This window comes from Gloeophyllum trabeum (genome assembly GCF_000344685.1).
Source record: "Gloeophyllum trabeum ATCC 11539 unplaced genomic scaffold GLOTRscaffold_00002, whole genome shotgun sequence".
Taxonomy (NCBI): domain Eukaryota; kingdom Fungi; phylum Basidiomycota; class Agaricomycetes; order Gloeophyllales; family Gloeophyllaceae; genus Gloeophyllum; species Gloeophyllum trabeum.
In genome coordinates, this window is record NW_006920411.1 from 1,299,065 (window position 1) to 1,324,457 (window position 25,393).

The 25,393-nt window shown below is 54.0% G+C and overlaps 7 protein-coding genes and 1 non-coding gene across 8 annotated transcripts; 5 read left to right on the forward strand and 3 right to left on the reverse strand.

Annotated features, from left to right (window-relative positions):
* Nucleotides 1-164: 164 nt before the first annotated feature.
* GLOTRDRAFT_33360 (uncharacterized protein) lies at nt 165-3,795 on the forward strand (the record flags this gene model as incomplete). Its single annotated transcript, XM_007863503.1, has 5 exons — nt 165-329; nt 377-823; nt 876-956; nt 1,006-1,596; nt 1,654-3,795. Coding segments are annotated over 5 exons (3,426 nt in total), but the record flags the coding sequence as incomplete, so codon positions are not given.
* A 174-nt stretch (nt 3,796-3,969) lies between these two features.
* Nucleotides 3,970-6,509, reverse strand: GLOTRDRAFT_54973 (uncharacterized protein; the record flags this gene model as incomplete). Its single annotated transcript, XM_007863668.1, has 3 exons — nt 6,047-6,509; nt 5,868-5,981; nt 3,970-5,813 (listed from the first exon to the last, which is right to left on the reverse strand). Coding segments are annotated over exons 1-3 (2,103 nt in total), but the record flags the coding sequence as incomplete, so codon positions are not given.
* A 173-nt stretch (nt 6,510-6,682) lies between these two features.
* GLOTRDRAFT_119416 (uncharacterized protein) lies at nt 6,683-9,552 on the forward strand (the record flags this gene model as incomplete). Its single annotated transcript, XM_007864059.1, has 4 exons — nt 6,683-7,309; nt 7,369-8,577; nt 8,633-9,132; nt 9,186-9,552. The coding sequence occupies 4 exons, from the start codon at nt 6,683-6,685 to the stop codon at nt 9,550-9,552; spliced, it is 2,703 nt and encodes a 900-aa protein (XP_007862250.1).
* Nucleotides 9,553-9,705: 153 nt separating this feature from the next.
* On the forward strand, nt 9,706-9,778 carry GLOTRDRAFT_t25. The gene has a single exon. It is a non-coding gene; the product is annotated as a tRNA-Arg (tRNA).
* Nucleotides 9,779-11,188: 1,410 nt separating this feature from the next.
* GLOTRDRAFT_136133 (uncharacterized protein) lies at nt 11,189-17,626 on the forward strand. Its single transcript, XM_007864060.1, has 12 exons — nt 11,189-11,516; nt 11,582-12,109; nt 12,160-12,550; nt 12,613-12,701; nt 12,751-12,820; nt 12,886-13,249; nt 13,288-13,468; nt 13,522-13,549; nt 13,605-13,852; nt 13,909-14,072; nt 14,132-16,464; nt 16,518-17,626. The coding sequence occupies exons 1-12, from the start codon at nt 11,202-11,204 to the stop codon at nt 17,510-17,512; spliced, it is 5,706 nt and encodes a 1,901-aa protein (XP_007862251.1). The 5' UTR covers nt 11,189-11,201; the 3' UTR covers nt 17,513-17,626.
* A 231-nt stretch (nt 17,627-17,857) lies between these two features.
* On the reverse strand, nt 17,858-20,017 carry GLOTRDRAFT_70420 (cora-domain-containing protein; the record flags this gene model as incomplete). Its single annotated transcript, XM_007864061.1, has 9 exons — nt 17,858-18,224; nt 18,286-18,329; nt 18,383-18,563; nt 18,626-18,649; nt 18,706-18,829; nt 18,899-19,119; nt 19,218-19,400; nt 19,484-19,554; nt 19,735-20,017. The coding sequence occupies 9 exons, from the start codon at nt 20,015-20,017 to the stop codon at nt 18,132-18,134; spliced, it is 1,224 nt and encodes a 407-aa protein (XP_007862252.1). The 3' UTR covers nt 17,858-18,131.
* A 1,762-nt stretch (nt 20,018-21,779) lies between these two features.
* Nucleotides 21,780-22,675, reverse strand: GLOTRDRAFT_90864 (uncharacterized protein; the record flags this gene model as incomplete). The annotated part of the gene is made up of 5 exons (XM_007864062.1): nt 21,780-21,792; nt 21,889-22,030; nt 22,162-22,351; nt 22,396-22,538; nt 22,579-22,675. 5 exons carry the CDS (start codon nt 22,673-22,675, stop codon nt 21,780-21,782), a joined length of 585 nt encoding a protein of 194 aa, XP_007862253.1.
* Nucleotides 22,676-23,781: 1,106 nt separating this feature from the next.
* Nucleotides 23,782-25,252, forward strand: GLOTRDRAFT_136135 (NAD P-binding protein). The gene is made up of 6 exons (XM_007864063.1): nt 23,782-24,012; nt 24,066-24,246; nt 24,304-24,507; nt 24,568-24,596; nt 24,653-24,990; nt 25,043-25,252. The coding sequence occupies exons 1-6, from the start codon at nt 23,799-23,801 to the stop codon at nt 25,115-25,117; spliced, it is 1,041 nt and encodes a 346-aa protein (XP_007862254.1). The 5' UTR covers nt 23,782-23,798; the 3' UTR covers nt 25,118-25,252.
* Nucleotides 25,253-25,393: the final 141 nt, after the last annotated feature.

Genomic DNA, 25,393 nt, shown 5'->3' on the forward strand with positions numbered 1-25,393 from the left:
TGGCGCGACCGATATGGCTGCGATACGTTTCGCGTCTGCCGTTCATGTCCGTTCTATCAGAATATTCCCTTCAGATGCCAGGCCCTTCTCGTCCAGCCCCGACATAATAGCGTACTGCCAGGCTTACGCTATCCGTCTGTTATTTGACTAACTATGTGTCCCATAGGCGGACTGAGCCTGAAGCCTTCTACCTTGATGTCTTCTTCAATGCGCAGCCAACAGCGCATTATGATGCCAATAAGAGGCACAAACCTTCCAATGCATTGGTCCCGACTAGCATCGCCTATGCTGGAGGTCAAGCGACCTTCGCTGTCGACATGGGGTTAGACGTACGTGCTCGTCTGTTCGCGCTCGCTGGTCAGCTCAGCCTACGCAGTTTGCGACGCGTCTCATGATCCTCAAAGGCAACTTTACCTCCATCTCCCTTGCTATCTACGGAGAGTTGGCCTCGGACCCTCCTCCGGCCACCTATCCCGAGCCGAAACAACTGCCTTCAGTGGAACCGTCCCCTCTACTACCCTCCCTTGACCCGTCCAACTCCCCAGATCCGACCTCACTCGCGAAGCAACTATTGACCCTGATTGACGATGCCCCCCCTCTGCCCCTTCTCATTCGGCTTATGTTCTGCCTGAAGCCGTCAAATGAGGATTGGGAGAACCCTGACTTCCCTTACCTGTATGCTGACCTGGATTATGCTGCAGATGCACAGCACTTTGACCTACAGGAGGCGTACGCGGCCATAGGACGACCTATTGCAGACGATACGTCGGCAGAATCTTTTGTGCGTTTCGCAGAGAAGGTCGCAAGCTGCATTGAGCAAAAGGTAGCACCCGGTATCGTAATGTATCGCCATATTCACGATCGTCTCCTCGCAGAACAGTGACCAGACATACTACCTATCCGGGATCTTAGCTCGTGCTGCCTCACAACACCCAGCGCTTGCGCCTGCTCTCCTAGTAAGAAGAGTTCCTATAAGAAAAACGCACGGACTGAATGCTTGTGCAGGAGAGAGTTGATCTAGAGACCATTATGGAGCCCTCTCACATGGATTCCAGCGTTCTCCAGCGCTTGTTGACAGCCTGTACCAATCCAATCATCGCCGGCCACCTTCAGGCTGATTGGTTCCTATCTTTGCTCTCTGTGACCATATCCAATCCTGCGGTCGAGTCCTCGACAAAAGCTAATGCGAACAAACTCAAAGTACGGATATTAGGCTGGCCGATCCTCGAAGACGCCCTCTCAAACACTCAAGCCGATTTTAGTCTTGCGACCCAGCTACTGCGAGAGATTGGGTGCGAGGAACAGTCCTTCGGCGTCTGGCTGGCATGCGAAGTTATGCACGAAGATCTCCGGACGAAACTGGCGGAGAACTCGGTCATGCCCTTTCCATTGTTACACCCGCCCGCGTTGTTCCGGTCTGAGCTGGCAGCCGCAGGCGTGTCCCATGACGAGTTCATTGCTTTCCTTAGAGCATATCTCGGCGTAGCGTGTGTATTGGCTGTGTTTGCGTGGTCCGACAGCCTTGGAAGTAAAGTGTGTAGGGAACGGACGCTGGCCGTGATACGGCTTTGGCAGGAGGTAGATGGGTATCGGGAGGTGCCGATTCTGTCCTTTCACGTACACAACCGCATGCTAACAGCAGTGCGTCTTCAGATAGTAAACCACCTCCTGCTTCTTCGCCAAATGGTGTTTCGCCTCGAATGCAACTTGAACAATGACCCACCTACTTCTTCTGGCATTTCAACGGAACGTATCCTGCTTTCGCTCGCATCATACAACCCAGGATCCATGCTTTCGCCCGACATGATAAAATGTTCCCTGAATCTTCAGCACCCACTGTCTGCCATAACAGAAGACGAACGGCTGACGATGCGCAGACTTGCTATCATTGCAGAGGACGGGGCTCCAGCTGCAGTGGAGGTGCTAGGCCAGAGATATGAGTCGCCCATGAAGATGGAGGATATTCGTAGCATACGGGTGAGCCTGACGATCATGGAGCGGGAGCTCGAAAATGGCGTGGAAGGCGAGTGGCGAGCTCTAGAGGCTCTATGGGGAGAGCGGCGACACGGTTTGGTTACAATGCTAGCAGAAGCGCTGTCAGTTATCATCAGCGACATCCGCAGCTTCTTTTCCTTACGCCCGCCCCCGGAGACGAGCCAGCATGTCCTCGCCGAGCTCTTCGAGACGGCCCGTGACTTGTTAAAGGTTATGGTGCGTCTTGTCCCAGCATACCCGTTGCCGAGCCGACCGATGTGCATGCTCGTCGCGGACATTGCGGACTTATTCGTCTGTACGGATTCTGCGGACATGCTCTATTCACAAGCGAGTCCCGCATGTATTGCTGCGCAGAGTAGCAGGCAAGCTTGCATCGATGCGGTCAGAACTCTATGCCAACCATCCGAGGGCACTCCTCTAACCCGTCATGACGGCAAGTCGAACGCGTGCGTTGTACTCCGCACATTGTTGGAACATGGTCTACGATGCGGGGACACGGATCCTGCCTACCACATCCTACAAGTCTTCTCTCTGATCGACCACCTTCTCCCATTCGCGGCTTCTCCGGGAGACGAAGGACAAGCAATGTGGTTGCGGGAGGTACTTCCTAACGTCCTTTCTGAGCTGAAGGTATTCTTCAGGGCGCTGGATACGGACAACAGAGTGCACTTTGCCAAACGATTGGCAAATTTGGATTCTGGAGTGCTGGGTATCGGGGAGTGGCTGGTGTCAGAAGAACTGAGCTATCTGGAGAACATGATGAAGGAGCTACAAGGCGGCATTTCTGACGGAGGAAGGACTCCACGGACACAGTTCACACATTGTCAGGTTTCTTCCTCGCTGAAATTCGTTTGCGACCTGGTCGCAGCTGGGAACACTTCACCGTGGTGTCTGCAATATTTGACGACCGACCCGGTGGCTGTCGCTTCATTGAAGACCAGCCTCTCTGCTCTGCTGGATCTGTTCCACTGGTCCGAGTTTCTAATCGGGATTGGCCTTTCTTTGTCAGCTAATTGGGCACGCAACTTCGATCAATCGCTTGGAGTTGTAATTGTACAGATACTGCTGCGAGATCAAGATGTTTCTCCCGGTAATCAACGAGTAATTTTGGATCTTGCGTGGAACGTTCTCCAAGACGTTGATCGTGCAGCAGTCGATAGCGAGCGTGTGCGGGTCGAGCTTAGTTCACGGCTAGCTCAGATGGCTCGTAGTCTCGATCAATCATTGACCTTGGAGCCTGAGGATCCGACTCCAGACCTCTTGTTATCAATCACGGAATGGCTCATCAAGCCGGTCTCCTCGAATGAGTCCAAAGTATGCCTGGATTTAACGGCAAATCACCTGTCAAATATACTTCAACGTATTAAGGCTGGCAGTACTCAGAACAGGACTGCCATCGTAGAGAACCTTGAAGGATGGATCAGTGTATCCGGGGACGAAAAGCCGGTCTCGCTGCGCCCACTACCAGACCATTTTATACTCAGCGTCCACGACTTGGAAGGGCTTCTTCAGGACAGAATGGATGTCGACGTACCATCTACACCTCCTCAGAAGCCACTATCCCACTCGCAAGATGTTTTCGGACTTGTCACGGTTTCACCACCTACTGCTCTGCTCCGCTCCCCTGCAGTGACAGGCCTGACGAAGACGTACGCAAATAATGATTTCCGCCAATTACGGCAGACACCGTCAGCGCGGCAAAACACAAGTCGTCTACCCAGCATGCACGTTGATGTAGGTGCTATGGGCCCTCCTGAAGGCACGATGCTGACGCTGATCTATTATAGGAATTCGAGCTGACCGCGACCTCACCAATGTTGCTCCCGAAAGCCGCGTCTGCTGACCTCCCAATGCCAATGTCGACTGATGTATTACAAACACTCGCCCCTGCATTTAATACACAATAGAGATGTACAATAAAAATAACGAGCGGCGAATCTATACTGGCGTATTCATAGCGGTGTCCTTTGTACAGGCTGATACGGATGTCGTCGATGAAGAGTCGATGGGTCACGAGGTAAGCTAGCATAGCGCGAAAGCGTGTCTTCCCGCGAACGAAAATAATGGTCCATGTCTGATTCGTCAAATTCGGAGGGGGGAGTCGGCGAGGATGGCGTCGCGACGAAGCTGGGATTATCCGTGGCACTGCCAACTCGAGTCTTCTCTCCGAGACGGTATGTGCGCTTCCTCCTCGCCTTGACGGGCTGCTTCTCGGCCGACGCAGACGAGCCGGACAAGCCAGACGGACGGTGGGGGACACTTCGGACAGTAAAGTGTTCCACCGATCGAGTATATGGGGAAAGGGTATGGTTAGAATGACTCAAAGTAGACAGCTGGGATATGGAATCGTTCAATGCAGGCCGCAGAACGATCTTCGGGTCGTGTTCGTGAATGGGGTGGTAAGCAGGTGGTGAACCGGAGTGGAAACCATCAATATTGGACGAGGCTGACGACAAGCGCCTCTCTCGAGGCTGCCTGACATAGACATCGTCGTGGTTTGCATACGGATACGGGGGTGTTGGTACTGACTGGGTCGCGTCGGTGCTCGATCTTGATATCTGAGTGCGCGAGCTCTCCGGACTCATGGGCCGGGATGGAGGTCGATGGAGAGGATAGCGCTGGTATTCTGGGGAAAGTGCATCGGGAGCGGAATCCTGGTACCATGGGAATTCTTGCGGCTCCGGGCCAAGTCCGCGCGCGCTGCAAGTGCGGCCTGATGCCCTTGATGAGTAGGGACTAGAGGTAGCTTGCAAGGCCCGCAAGTGTCGGGTAGACAGGGGCAAAGACGGGGTTGACTGCATCATCCGAGAGGTGGAAGCGACAGATGGGGCGGCACGACCTGATCTCAGAGGCAGCGACGAAGTGGATGCTCTGGCGCTCGGCGTCCCAACCGAAGACTGGATCTGCGACTGCGAATGGAAAACTCTCGGTCGAGTGACCACGCCTCCGCCCACAGCAGGGATAGTCTCGTATTCGGTTGGATCGTCCTCCGAGACGGACGGTGGAGGGCTGTAGTCAGGTACTGTGTCTTCCCACTCCACTACGTCGAAGGACCCAGACCCAACTTCGTCTGGGTCGTCTTCCACCGCCTCCTCCGCCAAAGATGCTAAGCCCTTGTTGGGCGCAAATAAGCGACTGAAGCTACTGAACAGACTCTTTGTCGGCAGGCCTTCTGGCCGGAGACCATAGGTAGGGTCGAAGTTCTCGATATCGGGAAACGACGTGGGATATTCCTGGGATGGAGACCTGACTTGCACCGGTAGAGAGGAAACAACAGAAGGGGGTGTCTCTCGAGTGGTACTCGGAAGCGATACACTTGACGGAGACCGGGGTCTGATCATGCTGGATGCACCGACCGTCTGCCTGCGCAGGAGAGAGGGGTGCACACCGACGCTCTCCGAGCGAGGATAGCGCGGTATCGACGGCATGGACTCGACACTTGGCGCTTTCGGCCGTTTTGCGAGATATGGCGCCTCGACCTTGGCCTTTACCCACTGCTGGCTCAAACGGTGGATGATCCCGGGCAAGTCTTCCCGAAACATCTGACGTAGCTGACCCTCGATTTCCCGCTGGATGTATTTCTGTATCACGGCGATGGAGTCAAAGGTACTGTTGATGTCGACGTTTTGCAGGGGATCTGTCTTAAAGACAAGAGTGATTCCTTTCTGCTTCGATACCACGAGGACTACGTAGGAGCTGAGCTTGAAGTGGGAGAGGCGCAACAGCATCGGTACCACGAGCGGCTGTTTCGCGGCGAGCATACCTCTGGACCCAGCCATCAGATGGATGTCGGGCTGCTTGTGATTGAGAGGATTTGCCTGACAGAGAACATCAATACAACCGCGCTACCGCCAGGCATGATAGTCACCTACCTGGACCTTTGTCCTCAGTACCAGATGCGCATCGCCAGAATACGTGAGGCGGAATATTCCGCGGAATTGGTCAAGGGTGAGTTCGCCAATGTCACGTATTTCCAGTTCCGGAGGCTAGGTGATCTACCAATTAAACGACGTGCAACGCGAGGAGAGGGGCCTCGCTACTAGCGACTCACCTGAGTACCCATCTCCAACTCCACCACTTCAATCTTATCGGCAATGACAGGAGGTTTGTTCCCCTTGTTCAAGGCCGAGTTGAGCATCTGAATAGCATCGGCATGAAACTGATCGGAAAATCTCGGCCATTTGAAGGTGAAGGACATGTCGACGGTCGCAAGTGGTCTGCCTCAGCGTTCATAAGCAGTATTGCGGGTTGTATGCGCGGAAGCTGGGCCGTAACATGCTGATGCCGGGGGTGCAAGGCTGGGAGAGAACCAGGAGCAGGTTTGTAAAGCGTGGATACGGTGACGGAACAGGAACCGGCGCCTCCTCGCACAAACGGTCGCGCGTGTTAGTTCACCCAATTAACCGTAGAGTTCCTGTCAGATCCTCCAGAAAACAGCCCGAACGAGTTCAGCGTCGAGAGCAGGAATCAACGAGCAGCCAGCTGCAGAGTGCAAGTGCAATGGGTGGAAAGCTAAAATACCACGGCACGCGCCGACATGCATCGTAATTGCCTCCGACGGACAATGCTCCGTAGCACCTTCCCCGCTGTTTCGCTGGACGCGCTTGCCTTACAGCAGCTGGCTGCTTTCGTTCTCTAACGACCGTCTTGCTTGTCTTCGTCCACAGCTGGTGTCGCGTCTGTTTTCATGAACGGTGTGCGCAGATTCCTCGGTGGCGGTCTGACGAACGGCGCGGCGTCGACCTCGCAGCAATCACCCGCGCAACAGGCCCCGGCACCCCCTCCGATACAGCCCATCGCCCCACTCGCGATATCCAAGCCGTCATGGCCGCCGAGTCCGACAGGGACGCAGCCAGACTCTCCTCTGGGCAGCCCCAAGACTACTACAGTCGGCCTGTTCCTCCGAAAGGACAAGCAGAAGCCTGCTCACGTCCCAGGCGAAGCCGAGCCAGACGACTCTCCAGGACAGTCTACGCGTCCGACATCTAACTCTTCGTCTGTCCTATCCCCCAGTCGTAGCCGTGGCTCTATCCCGATGTCCTCTCCAGCCACCACTCCCGGTGGATTAAGCCAGTCGCTGCCTTCATCCCCGGGAGCTGGTCCATCGTCGTCCCCGATCCGTCCAAGCATACCTAACCGGAAATCTTTCATGTCTAGGAAGTCGATACACCAAGTGGATCAGAGTGTCAAGCGTAGCTCAAGCCTACTCAACATCCAAGATGAGCTTCTCATGAGCCTCTTGGCCAGTGAAGCGGTCGTGGACAGCAGGAATTATGTCATTCTGAGCGCTGAAGAAGTTGAAGAACTCAAGAAGGTTAGTACTCTCTTACGCTGCACGTAATCTGCCATGATGTCGCCTTCTGTCTCGTTCAGGAGCAACAAGTCTTGACCTCCCGGCTTGTGGCACTACATAAGAAACTCACCTTGGAGACGAAAATCAGGGACGCAGCTGTGTCATTATCTAGAGTCAATGCAGCTCACAAAAAAATGTCCAAGCAGACTCAGGAGCAACTGGATGCTGCCAACCACAAAGTTGATGTCGCTCAGAAAGAACTCTGGCGTGTCTCTGAGCGAGCTAATGAGATTACTCGCAAGCTACTTGAGCACCGTACCGCAGTCCTTGGTTTCTCCGTCCGGAGCTTGGAAAAGAAGAATGCCCCCAACGGCGATGTATTGGAATCTGATGGATCCGGCTACGACACGCCGAACCGGAGCTCAGCGATGAGCCCTACCTCTTCAGCGCAGACTAGCGTTTCATCCAAGGCTCGCTTTGAGGGGGCCCATCTGTTCGCGGGTCATGCGGATGCTGTTGTACCTCAAGTGCCTCGAGCTCCGCCGACCGTCGCGGACATCGTTGCTCTAGAGGAGAAGCTGAAAGCAGTTACGTCTAGTTTGAACGCAGCAAACAGGAAGCAAGCGGAAATGCGCCAGGAGCTTTCTATGCTACAGTTGGAGAAGGAGCAACTGGAGACCTCCGCACAACTGGAGGTCCAGAATGCGGAGGAGTCTGTCGCTTCCATGCAGCAAGAATTGGTGGAGGACAGAGAAGCGTGGGATAGAGACAGAGCTGCACTAGCCGAGCGGGACAGGCAGATAGAGATACTGGAGAGTAGGCTGGAGGTTCTTGAGGAGCAGAGCGGAGAGACATCTGAGCTACAAGACTCGTTAGTCCGGGCTCGGCAAGACGTGCAACGTAGGGACATGGAGATCGAGGACCTGAGAAGAAGACTCGAGAGTCAGACTCAGTCAAATAATGCCGAGCAAGCTCTCATTGATCTACAAGACGAGCTAGACAGATGCCGGCAAGACTTGCACAAGCTGACCGAGGACCACGGCATCATCGTATCGTCTCCGGATCCGTCGTTCTCTCCATCGATCGAGATGTACATAGAAGCTATAGCCGGCGACTTGGAGGAGCGGCGGCTTGCTCGACTCGAGTGGGTTACCGCACAACGTCGACTAGAAGAGGACGTACGGGAAGCCACCACCAAAGCCAATACCCTAGCCCAAGAGTTAGAGCGCGTCAAGCGCGAGAGGGATGAGGCAAGGACTGAATTGTCCACTATCCGCAGTCGTCCTGAGGTCAGTCTATGCTCTCCGGCCCTACAGCGGAATACTCATACTTCGACTTTGGCAGGAACCATCATCCGCTACTTCCGCCGCTGTGGAGTATACAGGCGACGCTGGCAAGGTGATGGCTGTTCTGCAGCCGCTCTGGGCCATCCTTCCTTCCCCAGAAGCGCGTGCATCCAAGCTTGGATCCAGAGCGTCCTTCAGAACCGCCTCCCCTACAAGCACACCCGGTAGCCCCAAGATAGGTGCGACGTCGCTTTCCGAGATGGACGTGCGATCCTTGAAGACGCTATACGACAATCGCGCGAATAACCCGGCGTCGGCGGACCCGTCTACCTTCTCTGTGGAAGCATTTGCAGCGAGAGTTCAGGCACTGGTTCAGGATGATAGGGCACTCATCGAGCGTCTGATACGATTTGCGCAAGCGCACGATCTCCTGAAGAAGAATGCGGAGAGGGCACAGAAACTCGCTCAAGAGAGTAATAACGCCCTGGAAACCTACCAGAAGCAGGTGAAAACACTCGAGGAGCGGCATGCTACTATGGCTGCCCGGCAATCCGCTTTGTGAGTAATGACATTTTATTCGGTGGACACTGGATTGACTGCGATGCTGGCAGACAACAAGAAGTGGAGCAGTTACAGGAGACTATTGAACGCATCACCGCTGAGAAGCATGAGGTCGAAATGCATGCTGCCGAGCAGGCTGAGACGTGCCGACAGCTCACGGAGGCTAACAACACGCTCAGTGCGAAGACGCTCACGTTGGCGGAAGAAGCCGCGTCAGCATCGGACGCCGTCCGGAGGCAAATGGAGGCCCAGCTAGCTGAATGCAGACAGTCGTTGCAGAAGGCGCAAGATGAGCTGGAGGCCGTGCAGATCTCCGAGCAGTCGCAACGGGCGGCCCTGTTGGACGAGTTGAATTCCATGCAGACGGAGAATGGCAATCTCAGGGCACAGTTAAGAGCTGCTGCCGCTAAGAAATAGCCGTAGTAACGTTGTCGAGGTAACGCTGGTACCTCTATGTATACATCGATTCAGTCACCTTATATTCGCCTGTCATTTTACATAATACCACTGGATTTTCTGCCGCAGAAAGAGCTAAACGAATGATATAAATGTATATTGTTACTTTGTCAAGCCCTCGTTGTCTAATGGTTATGACGTCAGACTTCTAATCTGGAGGTTGTGAGTTCGAGTCTCACCGGGGGCTTTTGATTTTTAACACCTTGCTTCTGTTCTCGGAGTTTTTGTCCTCCTGCTTGCATTTCGTTCGTGCTGAGCAAGCGACAGTGGTGCCCGTTGCAATCATTTGATTTTCTTGAGGATTCTAGGTACAGCCTATCGCCATGCGACCGGTTTAGGGGCGTGAAGTCGTTGCAGATTTGGCTTGTAGAGCAAGGGTCAATCATGGATAGTGAAGCTACCGTGGGTTATTACCGTAGGCCATTGACAAGCTTGCATGAGGGAAGTCTAAGATGGTATTGTTCAGTCGGAACGTCTGATGTTCCTGTACACTTGTTGTGTGATGTACCCCAATGCACTGTATCTCACTGTGAAACACAGACTATAGCAGTGCGAGTTAGCAGTAAGATAAATAGCGCCTTGAAAGTCTCCCGTTCAAGCTTGGGGGTACAGAGGTACTTAATTCTCAATCCAAGTTGTGGTCGTGCTTCGTCGGGGAAGGGACTAGTACTTGCAAATTTATGGAGCGGTGAAAAAATTTAGACAGGTATTCTGCGCAGTCTATCTGTTGACAAGCCATACTCAATGGTATACAAACATGCTTTCCTTCGTATTTATTACACCTTGCCGATTAACACGAAGTGGGATTCAGACGTCGCATGTGAGAACTAGAGTGGGTATAAAAGTGGGGAAGGATCCCTACCCAGAAATCGCAAAGAGGACGACATGTAGCACACTAAGATAGAGCTGCGTGAAGCACTTGTAAGACTGTCAACCTCATTACCGTCTGAATGCAGGACCTCAGTTGGTCGCGGTAATGGACACGGGAAAAGCCGGGAGATGCAGATCCAACAGATGTAGGTATCCCACAGCCCCATGCATCAATCACGCCGCCGGTACATGATTGCCCCTACAAACTGAGCTCTACTTGCAGCGTCCGAGGGGTGCCGGGCAGAGACAAAACCTTGCGCGCACAGTCCGAGACAAGGATAAGTAGCAGCCGGGAGCATTTGAGCGCGAAACTGATTGGAAGCACCGTTACGCTTCTGTCCGAGAGTTGCCAAATAAGGACAAGCTTCTGAAGGTTGATGCCTCGGCCGGCACCTGAGTTGCAGACAGAAAGATTCCGAGACGCACGAGAATGCAAGTCTTTGTGACCGAAACGGCGGTTATAGAACAACAACCATCTCAGGCTTGGTCGTCGTGCAGGCGGGTCGGGCAACGAGGCGCAGGGCAGCATTTGGGCAGAAACAGGCGCAGCTGGTGCGTGGCGAGTGTATCAGGATCTCATTTCTGTGGCTCAGAAGGACGCCAGCGAGTTCCCACGGAGAAGCACGAAGCTCGCGTAGCAGCACACTCCGGACCTCCCACACTCCAGAACCTCTTATTTATCTTACTCACAGCGTCCTCCACCGCCGCCGCCCCTCCCGACAATTCTGTCCGTGGCTGCGATGCACACAGCGAGTCCGTCGCTCGCCAGTCCCCGCGGGACCCCTGCTCGTCGCGGCAGAACCCCTCGCTCCAGGAGCGACACACCGGGCCACATGGCCGCGGGCACAATGCCCTCTGATGCCACTGCAAAACAACCCGCCACTTTTACGACCTGTCTCTCTATTCCTGTCGAAGGCGCAGTTCCTATTGAGAGGAATGAGGACCCGACCGTCACCCTAGTAGACGATACATCTGCACAGCCCTCCGCGCAGCCAACGAGAGCTCCGCGCAAGTCCAAGACGGACGCCCTGGCGGCGCTGCAAAACCAGTCGGAGGTATTTTTTGCTCCTCGTGATGGCTATAAATTCTCGGGACCATTCTGATTGTTCGTCTTCTGTAGCCCGAAACGCCCCCCATTCCTGTCTCACCTACTTTGGACATGTCGTCTGTCAAGACTTCCGCTCCTAGAAACGTGCCACCCAAGGCCGATTCTCGTCCATTCGGTCTGGAGGACTGCCCAGCCTTTTATCCGACGTCTGAGGAGTTCCAAGATCCCATGGCTTATATCCGATCCATATCGGATATTGCCAAAGACTATGGTATCTGCAAGGTGGTCCCCCCTGAAGGCTGGAAGATGCCGTTTGTTACCGATACGGAGGTTTGTGCATCTGTTCTGCGTAATGATACTTTGGGACCGTTCTCAACATGGGCGTATCATCCATATCAGAACTTCCGTTTCAAGACTCGTCTAATGCGTCTCAACTCTATCGAGGCTTCATCGAGAGCCAAAGTCAACTATTTAGAGCAGCTATATCGATTCCATAAACAGCAAGGTAACCCCCGAGTTTGCGTGCCGACTATCAACCACAAGCCCCTAGACCTGTGGCTCTTGAGAAAGGAGGTGAAGAGGCTCGGAGGTTACGAAGCGGTACGTGGCCGCAATTACTCCATGATCTGACGTACTGACAGGCACGACAGGTTACGAGGGCGAAGAAGTGGGCAGATCTCGGTAGAATTCTTGGATATGGCGGCATACCCGGTCTGTCGACCCAGATCAAGAATTCCTACACTCGCGTTATTCTCCCCTACGAGCATTTCCAGGAGCGAGTACGCAGTTCACCGTCGCTATCGCCGATGGCAACCCGTGATCCTCAGCTGAAGACTCACATGAACATTCAGTCGGGCGCTAAACTGAGCCGCCTTAGTTCGGCGGCTCTGACTGATGACACGACTCCCCCATCGAGCCCTCTCACAGCGACGTCAAGTCCATTGTCAGAGCCTCCGGACGAGGGTGATAATAGAGGCATCAACGGTGAGGGCAGCCGAACTAGAAGGAGCAAGCGGATGGGTTCGCAAGAGTATATGACCCGTGAGTTCCCGGTGGTCGACTGAGCTATATATGTGTGTATTGAGGCTTAACAAAATTTTTAGCGACTCCGAGCACGTTGCTGCCCTCCCCTGTGATATCATCTCCCGCTCTGCATGAGAAGAAGGACGACAAGTTACAGCCATCACAGGAGGTAGATGATATCTTCATGTTGTCTAGCCAGTTGCTGATCGATTTAGCAGACCAGCTGTGAGGTCTGTCACAAGAAGAATCGCGGAGAAGAGATGCTGCTCTGTGATGGTTGCGATTGCGGTTTGTGTCGAAAGGCTTCGTTCTTTATAAGCATAAGTGTGACTGATCGGGTCTACATCTACCAGGATTTCACATGTTCTGCCTTGATCCACCTCTGACGTCCATACCCAAAGGGCAGTGGTTTTGTCACACGTGTCTCTTCGGCACCGGAGGCGATTTCGGCTTCGATGAAGGACAAGAGCATAGTCTGTCTAGTTTCCAGGCCCGCGACGCTGCGTTCCGCAAGATGTGGTTCAAGACTCACCCGCCGTCGCAAGCCGACAAGTCGCAGCAGGACCCGACCGTGAATAAATTCGACGACGTGCTGGTATCAGAGCATGATGTCGAGGAGGAGTTCTGGCGCCTGGTACAGTCGCCGACGGAGACCGTGGAGGTCGAATATGGTGCGGATGTGCATTCCACCACCCACGGCAGGCACGTGACCCATTCGTCTGTCCTTTGCTCTTTATGCTCACTCAGCTATCCAGCGCCATGCCTACTCTGGAAACACATCCACTTGACCCCTACTCTAAGGATCCCTGGAATCTGAACAACATCCCGATTGTGCATGACTCTTTACTTCGATATATAAAGTCGGACATATCAGGTATGACTGTGCCTTGGACGTATGTGGGGATGGTATTTTCCACTTTTTGTTGGCACAACGAGGTATGCATACACTCCAGGTAAAAACCATAGATGTATACTCAGTCCATTCGTAGGATCACTACACGTATAGTGTTAACTTCAGTATGCGATCATACATACTCACCCGAAGCGACCATGGATTGACGCTGTTTTGTAGTGCACTGGGGCGAGACGAAGACTTGGTATGGCATTCCGGGAGAGGATGCTGAGAAATTCGAAGCTGCCATCAAGCGCGAAGCGCCGGATCTCTTTGAGGCTCAGCCTGATCTCCTCTTTCAGCTTGTTACCCTTATGAGCCCGAAGAGGCTCACAGAAGCAGGCGTGCGCGTATATGCATGCAATCAGAGAGCGGGCGAGTTTGTCATAACCTATCCGAAAGCTTATCATGCTGGCTTTAATCACGGCGTAGGTCCACTCACTATTACTATCGATTGTCATTTCTGATGCTTGCGCTCGTTTAGCTCAACTTCAACGAAGCCGTCAATTTTGCCTTACCTGATTGGCTTCCTTACGGGCTGTCTTGCGTTCAGCGATACCGAGAACACAGGAAATTGCCCGTTTTCTCCCATGACGAGCTTCTCGTAACCATTACGCAACAATCCCAGTCCATTCAGACTGCAATATGGTGAGGCGTGTTCTCATATCCGGCAACCACGCGATTTCTGACTTGCCCTCATCTGTTAGGCTCAACGATAGTCTAAAGGAGATGACAGAACGTGAGAAAGATGTCCGCCAGCGTGCTAGAGCTCTCGGCTTGACTGAGGTCCTGGAAGAGGAAGACCGTGCAGAGGACCAGTACCAGTGCACTGTGTGCAAGGCCTTTTGCTATCTCTCACAAATCACCTGCCCTTGTTCCACGAAAGTGGCTTGCATTGACCACGTCGCTTTCCTGTGCGAGTGTCCCGCAGGCCGTCGGGTGCTCCGCCTCCGATTTTCCGATGATACGCTCCTCGAAACCCAGGCCAAAGTAGAAGAGCGAGCAGCCATACCAGACAACTGGCGTGCGAAGTTGCACAAGACCCTCGCGGAAACTGCTCGCCCGCAGCTGCGTACTTTGAGGGCTCTGCTCGCGGAAGGCGAACGCATCAATCATCACTTGCCGGACTTGGCAACTTTGAAGAAATGCGTATATCGCGCTAATGAGTGGACGGATGCGGCCAATTCATTCATAATTCGCAAGCAGAGCCGTAAGCGGTCAAGGAAGTCCAGAGGCAATCGACCGTCCGGCGCGCACGATGATGCTGGCGACAGGCAGGACGGCGGGTTAGAAGAGGTATATGAGTTGCTGCGACAGGTCGACAACCTTGGCTTTGACAGCCAGGAGATAACGCAGCTGCGTAATCTTGCCAAGGAGGCGGAGGATACGAAGGCGAAAGCGCTGGAGTTGCTTCATACCACTGACGTGGACCGCAACCGAGATGCGTACATTCAAGAGTGCGAGCGCCTGCTCTTGCACGAGTCATCATTGAATGTTCACCTGGACGAACTCGATCAAGTCAAGAATCTCGTCCTACGCGAGCAGCTTATCAAAGAGCTGGAAGAGAAGATAGACGACCCTTCGACCACACTAGACGAAGTGAGACATCTCCTGTCACGAGCCCGCTCTATCAATATACCTGAAGACGACAAGTACATGATGCTTCTGAGGTCCCGCGAGCGTGCCGGCAGCGAGTGGGAAGAATCAGTGAAGCAGCTTCTCAGTAAACCTTGCAAAGATATCAACAAGCTGGAAGAATTCGCCAAGGTGGACCAAACGGTCCCTGTTGACCCCACTGTTTTCGATCGCTTGATGAACGCACGCGCCAAAGCCAAAGAGTACGAAAAGCAAGCCAGATTGTACCTTTTCCCAGAACCGGGATCTGCTAAGCCGCGACCCCAAGACGCCATGAAACTCGTGACGCGGGTCGAGAAGGACTATGCGATACCCTCGGTACACGACTTGAAGCGTACCGCCGAGTTTGCTTTGGACCTTGAGACCCGATGTGATACGGTCCTCAAGAACCGTTATTCGCACACAGAAGATGGTGACATGTTTGACATCATGCATCAATGGCAAGGATACGCGAGGGAGCACTTGACGATGTTTGCCCTTCCCAATTTCGAGAAATTGGATGCTCAATTGAAATCACACTACCGCTGGTTGGAAGGACTACCGTGGTATTGTCCCCAGCACCGTCAAGCCCACGGGAAACAGATTCTGGAGGATGTCATTGAATCGACCAGACCAGAAGACGACCTGCCTCCCAGTGACGAGTACTTCACCTGCATTTGTACTAAGGCCGTCCGGCCTCCTCCTCCTGGATCTGTTTCCGATGCAGTCCAGTGTGATCATTGTTATGCGCGGTTCCACGGCGTCTGTGCTGCGAACGGCGGTTCTTGCCCGTTTTGTGATCATCACCATTGGAATGGCGCAATCCACAAGGACCGGAGTTGGCATTTCTGCTATCTCCCAACCATCCTCCTCTCTGCTCCCGAAATCACCAAGAACTACTCGCAGGACTGGAAGGACCTTGAAATCATCGTACACCGCGTAGATCGTCTTTCCATGGTCATCGGGCAGTTCTTAGCCTTCGCATCGCAGACGGGGAACCAACGTCCTGAGTACATTCCTCAAGTTCGACATTATATGCGCAAGCTCTACAAGATCCAGTTCGCAGTATCGCCGAACCCTGAGGTGTCCTTTGGTCTTGACCTGGCTGGACTGCATCGTATACTCGCTGGGCAACCAGTGCCTGTTCGAATGAAGAAGAGGCGGCGACCCAGGTTCACCTTTGGCCAGGACGTGGACAAAGATTGGCAAGACGGTACTCGTTGCATCTGCAGGGGCCGTACATCCTATCTTCTCAATTACCCGAGGGTTGAATGCGAGCTGTGCAATAAATGGTACCATGCGGGATGCGTTTTCTTTCCACTTGAGCCTGGACCAGCTCCGACGAAGAATCGTTTCATGTGTCCTTTGTGCTGCCTGCGCAAGAATCGGACGTATCCCTATGCAGAAGTGAGGGTGAAGTACATAGGTATGTGTACCTGTGATCTGGGTTCACGGGCAATGTCTCATTCTCACCCGCAGAGAATACCGAGCCAAACACATATGTGGATACACGGGAAATGTTGGATACCTTTAGCAAGGACATAGTCTATATGAAGCTGCCGCCACCTTATACCAATACCCTCTTCGTGGAATTGATCCGCTTCACTCCGGGCCAGCCAGACAACATCGCGGTCAATGGCAATTCGTCTCGAAGTGTGGCGTCGTCTAGCAACTCTCGCCCGACAACCTCCAACCCTGCACTTCCACTTGCAGCACGGCCGTCGTTGCCAGTGCACGCACCGCATCCGGCCCCTCATACTCCGAACCCCGGGACTATGACGAGTCCGTATGAGCAAGCTCGACCAGTGCCTGTCGCCAATCCTGTCGGTGCAAATCACCTGCCCCCGCCACCACCCTGGTCGGGTAGATACAACGGTCCAAACGTGCCTCCTCCGGGAACGCCGTCCGCACTAGAGGCGCAGGGCCTGTCTCCTCACCTGTCGAGGAAGCGGAAACACCGCGAAGAAGTCCCATCCCCTCGTCACAGCGAACATGCGCCAGCTCCAATGCACTCCCCATCCGGTCTGGCTCCTATCAGGGGTCCGCACGACGCCCCAGAGACTCCTCCGCCGTCTCGACGGCGGAAGTATCCCAATGAAGGACATTCGACAATTGAGCATACATCTCCTGGGTCTCCAAATGCCAACCGGTCTCCCAGGCGTCCACCACCGTCAAGAGGCCCTCCTCCGCCCATGCCGGCATTAGCTCCTGCGCCGCCGAAGCCTCAGACTACCTCCCCCTCGTTGGCTAACCTCTTGTCGCCGGACCCCAATGATATCGTGAGAGGGAGTCCCCGCCATCCCCCTACCCATGACATGATCAGAGGTAGCCCACGCCACTCGTCTACCAATGGTGGTGGTGCCGGTGGTCCTTCGAACTACAGGCCGCAAGTCCGGGGCGAAGCCTCGCCATCACCTAACGTCGTGCGCAAAGTGAAGCTGGTCTATCGGGATCCATCTGCCTCGTCTTCGTGAGCCGCGCCTGCTCATGGTGTTTCATCCGCTGTTCTTTGCTGTGCCATCTGTAATGTTTTCTAGAATAGTGTGTATACTAGCGGGCTGTACTGGCTGTTTTCTTGTATCTGTCGCATGGATGGTCAATCGATATTGAAATCTTTGGGTTCATCGGATAATACTTGATCGCGGAGTTTTCGGGAACCCTATTACACGGGAGCATTTTGGCACTATGTGAGAAGCCCCAACCTCGATCACTTGATCGGGTGCTTCCCCTCCATCACTCAAGATGCGCCACGCACGGAACCTTGGATCTGTGCGATCGCAAGCAAGCGCCAATCTCAGAACCAACAGTATGGATAGTATGCGGATGGTATGTGAGGGTGTATCATTATCATGCGAAAATGCAAAGGCCGTACCAAAACGACATTCTATCGGTAACGTGAAAGTCGTCAGCAGCGTGCAACCCGAGATATCTCCCCTGGCCGTGGTCCTATGCAAAGGATCGGACAGGAAATGTCCCGACGATTCATGCAGCATCCCCACCTCCAGTTTCGTAGCACCAATGCCGCCGGAAGTCTCTCCAATTCTTCCTCGACCGGCGCTGTTGTAACTTGTGACACTGCAGGAGTTGCGAGTGCTATCGCCCCGCCATAAGCTTGTATGTGGAGTAGCCGCCGACGACAGCGAATGCAACCAGTGCACCGATGATGGACAAAAACCATGCATAACCCTACAGAAGCATGCGACGTGTCAACCCGGACTAGTCCTCGCGCACGGGCGGCTACACTCACAGGAACATCCTGACCGGGTACATGGACGTTCATACCCCACAGACCTGCAAAACGAGTTGATGAATAAATCAACTGCTTAAGACACAAGTAGACGCACCAGTGACGAGATTCATCGGAATCAACACCGTACCCAGGGCCGTCAGCTTGCTCAGAACGTCGTTGATTTGGTTATTGGCGTCCGTCATCTCGATGGATATCTGGGCGAGATAATTGGAGTGTGACCGGGAGAGGATTTTCTCGTAGTGGTTCAAGTTCTGGGTCATAGTGATCAAATGGTCCTGTGCAAGGAATCGGTGCTGTGAGCGTCCATGGTAAGTGGTGGCCGTTATCTGATAATTACCTGGATATCTGATAAGTAGAGGCCCTATAAAATTGAAGGTCAACGCTCTACCCGCTGATACTCAGCGGATGCGTGCTCACGATATCAGACGTAGGTGCGACCCTCCAGTTCTCGTTACACCTCTTCGCGAGACCCTTGACGACATCGGCTTTGTTTCCCATTAGCCGCAGTAGACCCATCACCTTCTTCCTGCACGTCCCAATCCTATGCAGGGAGGCACGCTCAATATCATACCGCATTCACCAAGCTCCCACTGTAGCGCACAATACTCACCTCCTTAACATGTCGCTCTGCTCAGCCTCCTTCAAGATCAATACCAACTCGTCGATACTATCTACCTCGTACTCGATGCTCTGGATTAACGGTCCGAATGCATCGGTGATATCGTCAATAAGGGCATAGGAGATCCAGTCCGATGTGACAGAGATATAGTCCTTGAGTTGCTTGATTCGTCGGCGGACGTTGGACGGATGGGGTGTTGGTCGGAAGTGAAACTAAAGGGTGAAGTCGTGATGACACCAAATATGACACAAATGAAAAGGGAGTTATCAGATAACATGTGCAGTGGGTTGAAGGGAGGGAGGCTACTCACGCTTAGTGTACCCTCTCTAAACACAACGACATACATATTGAGCGGTTGTAAATATGTAGGACTGTACGGGTCCTGTTCAAAACTCCTAAAGCACACGAAATAATAATTCCGAAACAGCTCGATCTTCTCCCGCGTCTCTTCCATCTGAATGTCTTCTGCCGTGAGTGGATGGATGCCAAATACCTGCAGATGACATACGCAGCGCATACATCCAGTAAATCTTTGGTATTACACAAAGGTAGAAACTGGCAGAGGAAAGGCCGCACCTTACTCAGCATCTTCATCTCCTCGTCTGTCGGATTCTGTACATCCAGCCACCACGTATTTCCCTCCACATCTCCCCCGCCCACACTGCCCACACCCCCAACAGCAGTCTTACTACTCCCGCCCCCATTGACCCCGGGCGCACCGCCCTTCTTCCCCCCCTCTGTCTTCCCAGCCCCGCTCATCGTCGTTCCCGTATTCGGTGTGCGCGGGCGCGACTCGTCCGTCTCCGTGCCAGAGGTACTCGCATCACGCACGCCCGCAAACAAATTCTCAAATGTCTGTCCCTCGGCTGGCAGCTCCGACAAGCTGCGTGCATGGATCGTCGCACTCAGCGCGTTCGAATAGAACGAGAACCGGTACGGCCGGTCGTGCCCCTGCCCCGCATCGAGACCCACGCCAGCCGCTTGCCCAGCGCCGCCGCCGTCGCCCAGGTCCACGACCACATTGTCCAGGCTGGGTATGGGGTTGAGCGCGCCCCCGCCCCCGCCGAGCGTCGGAGGCGGGGCGCCGGTCGCACCCTCGAAGAGCGCCATCTTACCTGCATCGCCGTGCTTGTGCCGCCGCGGCTGGGGCGTGGACTGAGAAAGCTTGCGCTGCCGCGCGGACGCGAAGGGGGATGATGGGAAGGACGTGCCGGGAGCACCGGACCCGCTGGGGCCTGCTTCGTCCTGCTGTGCTTGGGTAAGCTGCGACGCGCGCCTGCTGAAGCTGGGTGGCATTTCGGGCGGGGGTCCGGTGGGGGTGTGGATGCCCAGGCTCTTTTTCTCGCCCCTTGCCCATTCTTCCATGTGGTCAAAGTCGAAGTTGCTCCTGTTCATGTTCATGTTTGTGGTGTACATGGCATTGGGTTGATACATCGGAAGGCCGCCCATCTCTTCCTCACCACCGACAGTCATGCCCCCGCCCATCTGAGGGACCTGCGGGGTGTTGGCAAAGGTTGCGAGAAGGGACGGGTCGTGGGTCTGGTTCAGGTGGGGCATCTGGAGCGGTGAAGGGGTGACTTGTTGTTCTTGTTGCACGTTGGGAAGATGGAGGTGTGGGGACGGGGTGGGAATTTGGAAAGGGGAACCCTGCACCTCAGTATGGGCGTCGGAGATGTCTGACGGGCTGCGGGTCAAGTGCTCCTCATTCTCAGGCAGAACGGGGAATGGAGAAGTGTGTGTATGCGGCATCTGGGGATGATCCTCGGGGGAGATTTGAGGCCTTAGAGTAACGGGGGAGGCCATAGGCGATGAGACAGTCTGGGAGCGTGCGCGCGAGAGCTGCATGGCCATGTCGACGTCGAGGGTGCGCTGACGCTCGCGCGCGTCAGGGTCGTGGATCATTGCCCTCGAAAGCGTAGGCGACAGCCTGGACGGATGGTCGGGGATGTGCAAGTCGGAGGAGACAGAGACGGAGGTGCGCCTACGAACGGGCGAGGGCGTGTCGCGCCTGCCGACCTTGGGGGACGAAGAAAGCACGCTCGAGTCTTGCGGCGACGACATGGTCGCTGGACGTCGACGCTTGCGCGAAAGGCAACTGGACTGGACGAAACGGAAATGAAGATCAAGTCAGAGGACGACACCGGCTGAGCTATTTCCTGCTGCCAATCCCGAACGAGCGATAGCGTCCAGGAACGCACAACGTGGCCTCTCTGCGGCGTAATATGCGGGCGCAGCAGTCCGGGAACGTGCGCAACGGCGGCGGGTGCGAACGAGGACGCAGAGCGTCGCGGAGACCAGCGAGCAGAGACAGCAGACGGTGGCGGAGATGATATCACCGTAACATTCTACGTTGCCTATACTTGGTGAACAGCACAGCCACCCCCCTCTTCCCCGCCACTGCCGGCATTGCACCGCGAATCGTGTGCCAGGCATTCGAGAGTGGGCCTCGTCGTCGAAGGCACGTATTTGTACTGACTGCGGCACATACTACACCGACTGAGTAGGCTGAGGCAGTCATACCAGAAATCATAGCAATTATGTCTATTGCCCGCGACTTTGCCGAGCAATATGCGCACTGGAACTTGAAGGGATAGAAGGACCGCGTCCAGGCATGCCATACCAGCGGGTAATGATGCATGATGGCTGATAGCATTTCCCTCCCACCGGGAGTATTTCTTGGTTGCATGAAAGCACCCATCCATTGGACATCCTCGACTGATTCCCTCACAAGCGTCAATTAACCATGCTCGACGATGCGCTCAAGCAGCTGGCCGGCACGCCTGAGATTGGGGTCAAAGCCGACCTCACATGTACGATTGGCATCGTCATCCGTGTCATCATCGGCATATTTATTGAAGCCGCCAAGCATTTATCATCCATGAATGCTGCCAAAGTCATTGTAGGTGGTTGTAATGAGAAGAAAAAGAAAGCAGTCGCAGGTACGGTGTACCCTCCAAATACTCATGCGCCGAGTCACTCACTAGTTCATGCATTGGCGGAGAAAGCTACCGGCAAGCACAGCGCGGAGCTCAATCTCGGTCGCTTCTCTTCCGTCGATAGATTCGAAAGGGGAGGCGGCCGGCTCTATATCCTTGTCATAAACGCCGGTATAGCCATCCTCACCTAGAGGGCTGTGAAGGCTGACAGGCCACTCATCTAAGCAAAATGACGGATCGATGTCTGACAAGACTATCCGCACTTGATCGTCAATCAGCCTTGTGCTCTGCTGCTCCTGCCGTGCTTGCTCAAGACACCTTCGGACTTCTCCATCCAAACTCGACTTTTTATCGTGGCCAGTGAGATGCCAGTGCGTTTTTTGCCACCCTTGATGGCGATGTCAACAATAGCCCCAACGTACTCAAGAAGTTCCGCAACAAGGAGTACTGCAAGAGAACGTAGAGTACATTCCTTAACAGCCTCCCCGGTTTTGATTAAGCTCGCTTCCTGATATCCAGCATGAGACAGCGGTACGGTGTCTCCAAGCGTACATCTGCTGATTTCCACTGATTGGCTATTCCTAGACCCCGTTCGTCCGCGCCCTGGATTCGCGTCTTCCGCTGACGTCCGCGCTCAATGAATACTCCGTGAATCTGTTCTGCAAGCCCGAGTTGACGCGGCACATCCCGCACTTCTAAGCCGCAAAGCATCGAACATGCAGGCAAGACGCTTACGCGTGGACCTGCGAGGAGGGTTCGCGGCAGCTCGTGCGCCGGCGGGCTGCACTCGGCCTTCGAATTTCTCGATGTCTACCAGATTCGGGGAGCACATTCATTCCGGACAACAAGAAACGAAGCTGGATAATTTCGTCCTCAGCAAGGACGGGCAGGAGGCTCAGGACTCAGGCTGTCTTTAGGGAAGCAACCACGTGCATCCTCCATGTTCTGGACGCTCAGAGAAATCGCTTAGAATCCTGAAGGAAGTGACGACAAAGGTAACTGTTATTGTGCAGGAATATCTGTCCGCCTGAATGGAATGGCCAAGGAAAATGAATGCCAATGTAGCAACAGTCAGATTCAGTTAGTGTGCATGTGACACCAGCATAAATGATATAACATCACCATGCGTGACATTTCGTTGCGTGAGATAAATTGAGTTTGTGGCATACACGCCTGAGCGAATGATCACGGATGTACGAGCGTACAGAGACAGCTTGCGGCCAGGCGAGGCTTCGTCGCACCTGCCAAGCTTGGACGGGCCCGGGCGAAGAAAGTCTTGCGGTGACATTAATATTAATATTAGTATATGGTCGATGAACACTTGCTTGACTCGGAGAGGCGACCGGAACGAAAGGGAAATGGAAGTCTTCTCAGCTGAAACCGATACTGGCGAGGCAGTCTCCTGTCGCCAATTCCGAACAAGCGATGGCCTTCAGGCCTCAGATCTAGTCAGGCGCTGCAGACGGTGGCGGAGATGATATCACCGTTCGTTCTATATTACCCAAGGTTATCAATTCGTGTCCAGTCTACGCTACGCACACGCTACTAGGGCAAAGGAGGAAAGAGCAAACTCAGAGTTTTTGTGTCGAGGGAAGTTATTACGTGGTAGTATCGATACTGTACATACCTGCCTGCCGCATGCCAGGGAATCAAGCACAGCCACCTCTCCTCTTCTTGAAGGTACGTTTTCCTTCGGCATGGCACATATATACGTAGGCTGCAAGAGTCATCACAGAAACCCAGCGATTATACCGGTCTCTCGGCGTGACTCCGCCACGTACCCTTCGTCGAGCATTTACGCGTCCTGACGGCATGTCATACGCAGATGACTGATCGTACTTTCCGCTCACAGGGGCCAATCCCATCCTGTCCTACCTCCATCGGACCCATCCTATAAAAGGCCTTCATCAATGTAGATCCTGGCATCCCCACATACTCGTCCCATCACAATCACAATGGGCCAACTATCCAGGCTCGATGTTGCGCTAAGGCAGCTGGCCGGTGCGCCGGAGCTTGGGGTCAAAGCTGACCTCGCAGGCAAGACTGTCATTGTTGTCGGTGCCAACACCGGCATCGGCATCGAGGCCGTCAAGCACTTCTCGTCCATGAATGCTGCCAAAGTCATTATGGCTTGCCGCAGCGAGGAGAAAGGCAAGAAAGCAGTCGCAGGTAAGGATTGCCCTATGAGCCCCATGCACGGGATTACTGACAAAGTCGTTCAGAGGTCGAGAAAGCTACCGGAAAAAACAATGCGGAGCTTTGGCTGCTCGATCTCGGCCGCTTTGCTTCCGTAGTCGAGTTCGCCGATAGATTTGAGAAGGAAGGCGGTCGGCTCGATATCCTCGTCATGAACGCCGGTATAGCCACCGGCACCTACGAGGACTTTGAAGGATGGGAGTCGACGTAGGCCACTGATACAATCGGAATGATGCATCGAAATCTGACCAGAATTGTCCGCAGCTTGCATGTCAATCATTTGTCCACTGCCCTGTGCTCTTTGCTTCTCATTCCACGCTTGCTCAAGACAGCTTCCGACTTCTCCATTCAGACCAGACTCGTTGTTGTGTCCAGCGAGGTGCATCACTTTACCACCCTTAGCGAGGAAGTCAGGAACAGCCCCAGTATTCTCAAGAAGCTCAACGAAAAGGAGTACTTCCAGAAGAAGTAAGCACATCCTCACTATCCCCTCCCGAAGTTTTGCTTAGACTCACCTCTTCCATATAGCTTCATGGATCGATACCCTGTCTCCAAGCGTGCGTCTGACAACTGTCCCGACTTTGTCATCGCCAGATATTGACCATAAAGATAGTTCTGAACGTGCTCTTTGTTCGCGCCTTGAATGCGCATCTTCCGACGACATCCCCGCTCATCGTCGATGCCGTGAACCCAGGGTTCTGCAAGTCCGAGTTGACGCGGAATATCCCGGATTTCAAGCCCCCGACCTTCGAATACGAAGGCAAGACAATCACCCTGACCGCATGGACCTCCGAGGAGGGTTCGCGCCAGCTCCTGTGGGCTGCGCTGGGCCCGCCGAACCCAGCGGACACTGACAAGATCAGAGGCGCTTTTGTTTCGGGTAACCATATCGAGGAGCCGAGTGATTTTGTCCTCAGCAAGGAGGGGAAGGATGCTCAGGACCGCCTATGGGTGAGCATTGCAGGCGCATCATACTTGCTGCGGATACTGAAGTACTTTACAGAATGAGACGCTTGAAATTCTGAATGAAGTGACGCCCAAGGTGAATGCCGTAGTGAAGGAATATCTGTCTGTTTGAGTGGAGGTCGAGGAAGTAGCACTAATGTAACATCAAGCAATTCCAAGTAGCATGCACGTAAACGACCACGGATTATCTGGCATTCTTCTCAGACGTCGGGTGTATGTTTGATTGGGAGAAACTGATTGAACCGCGCGTCGTCGAAGAATTATCTATAAGGCCTGGTGTCGAGTACGGAGCGCATGGAGAGAACGACGGATACTTATTAATCGTTATGTCCGAAAATCTACTGGCGCAAGAAACAACCGTATTCAGAAAGGCTATAAGATTCCACAA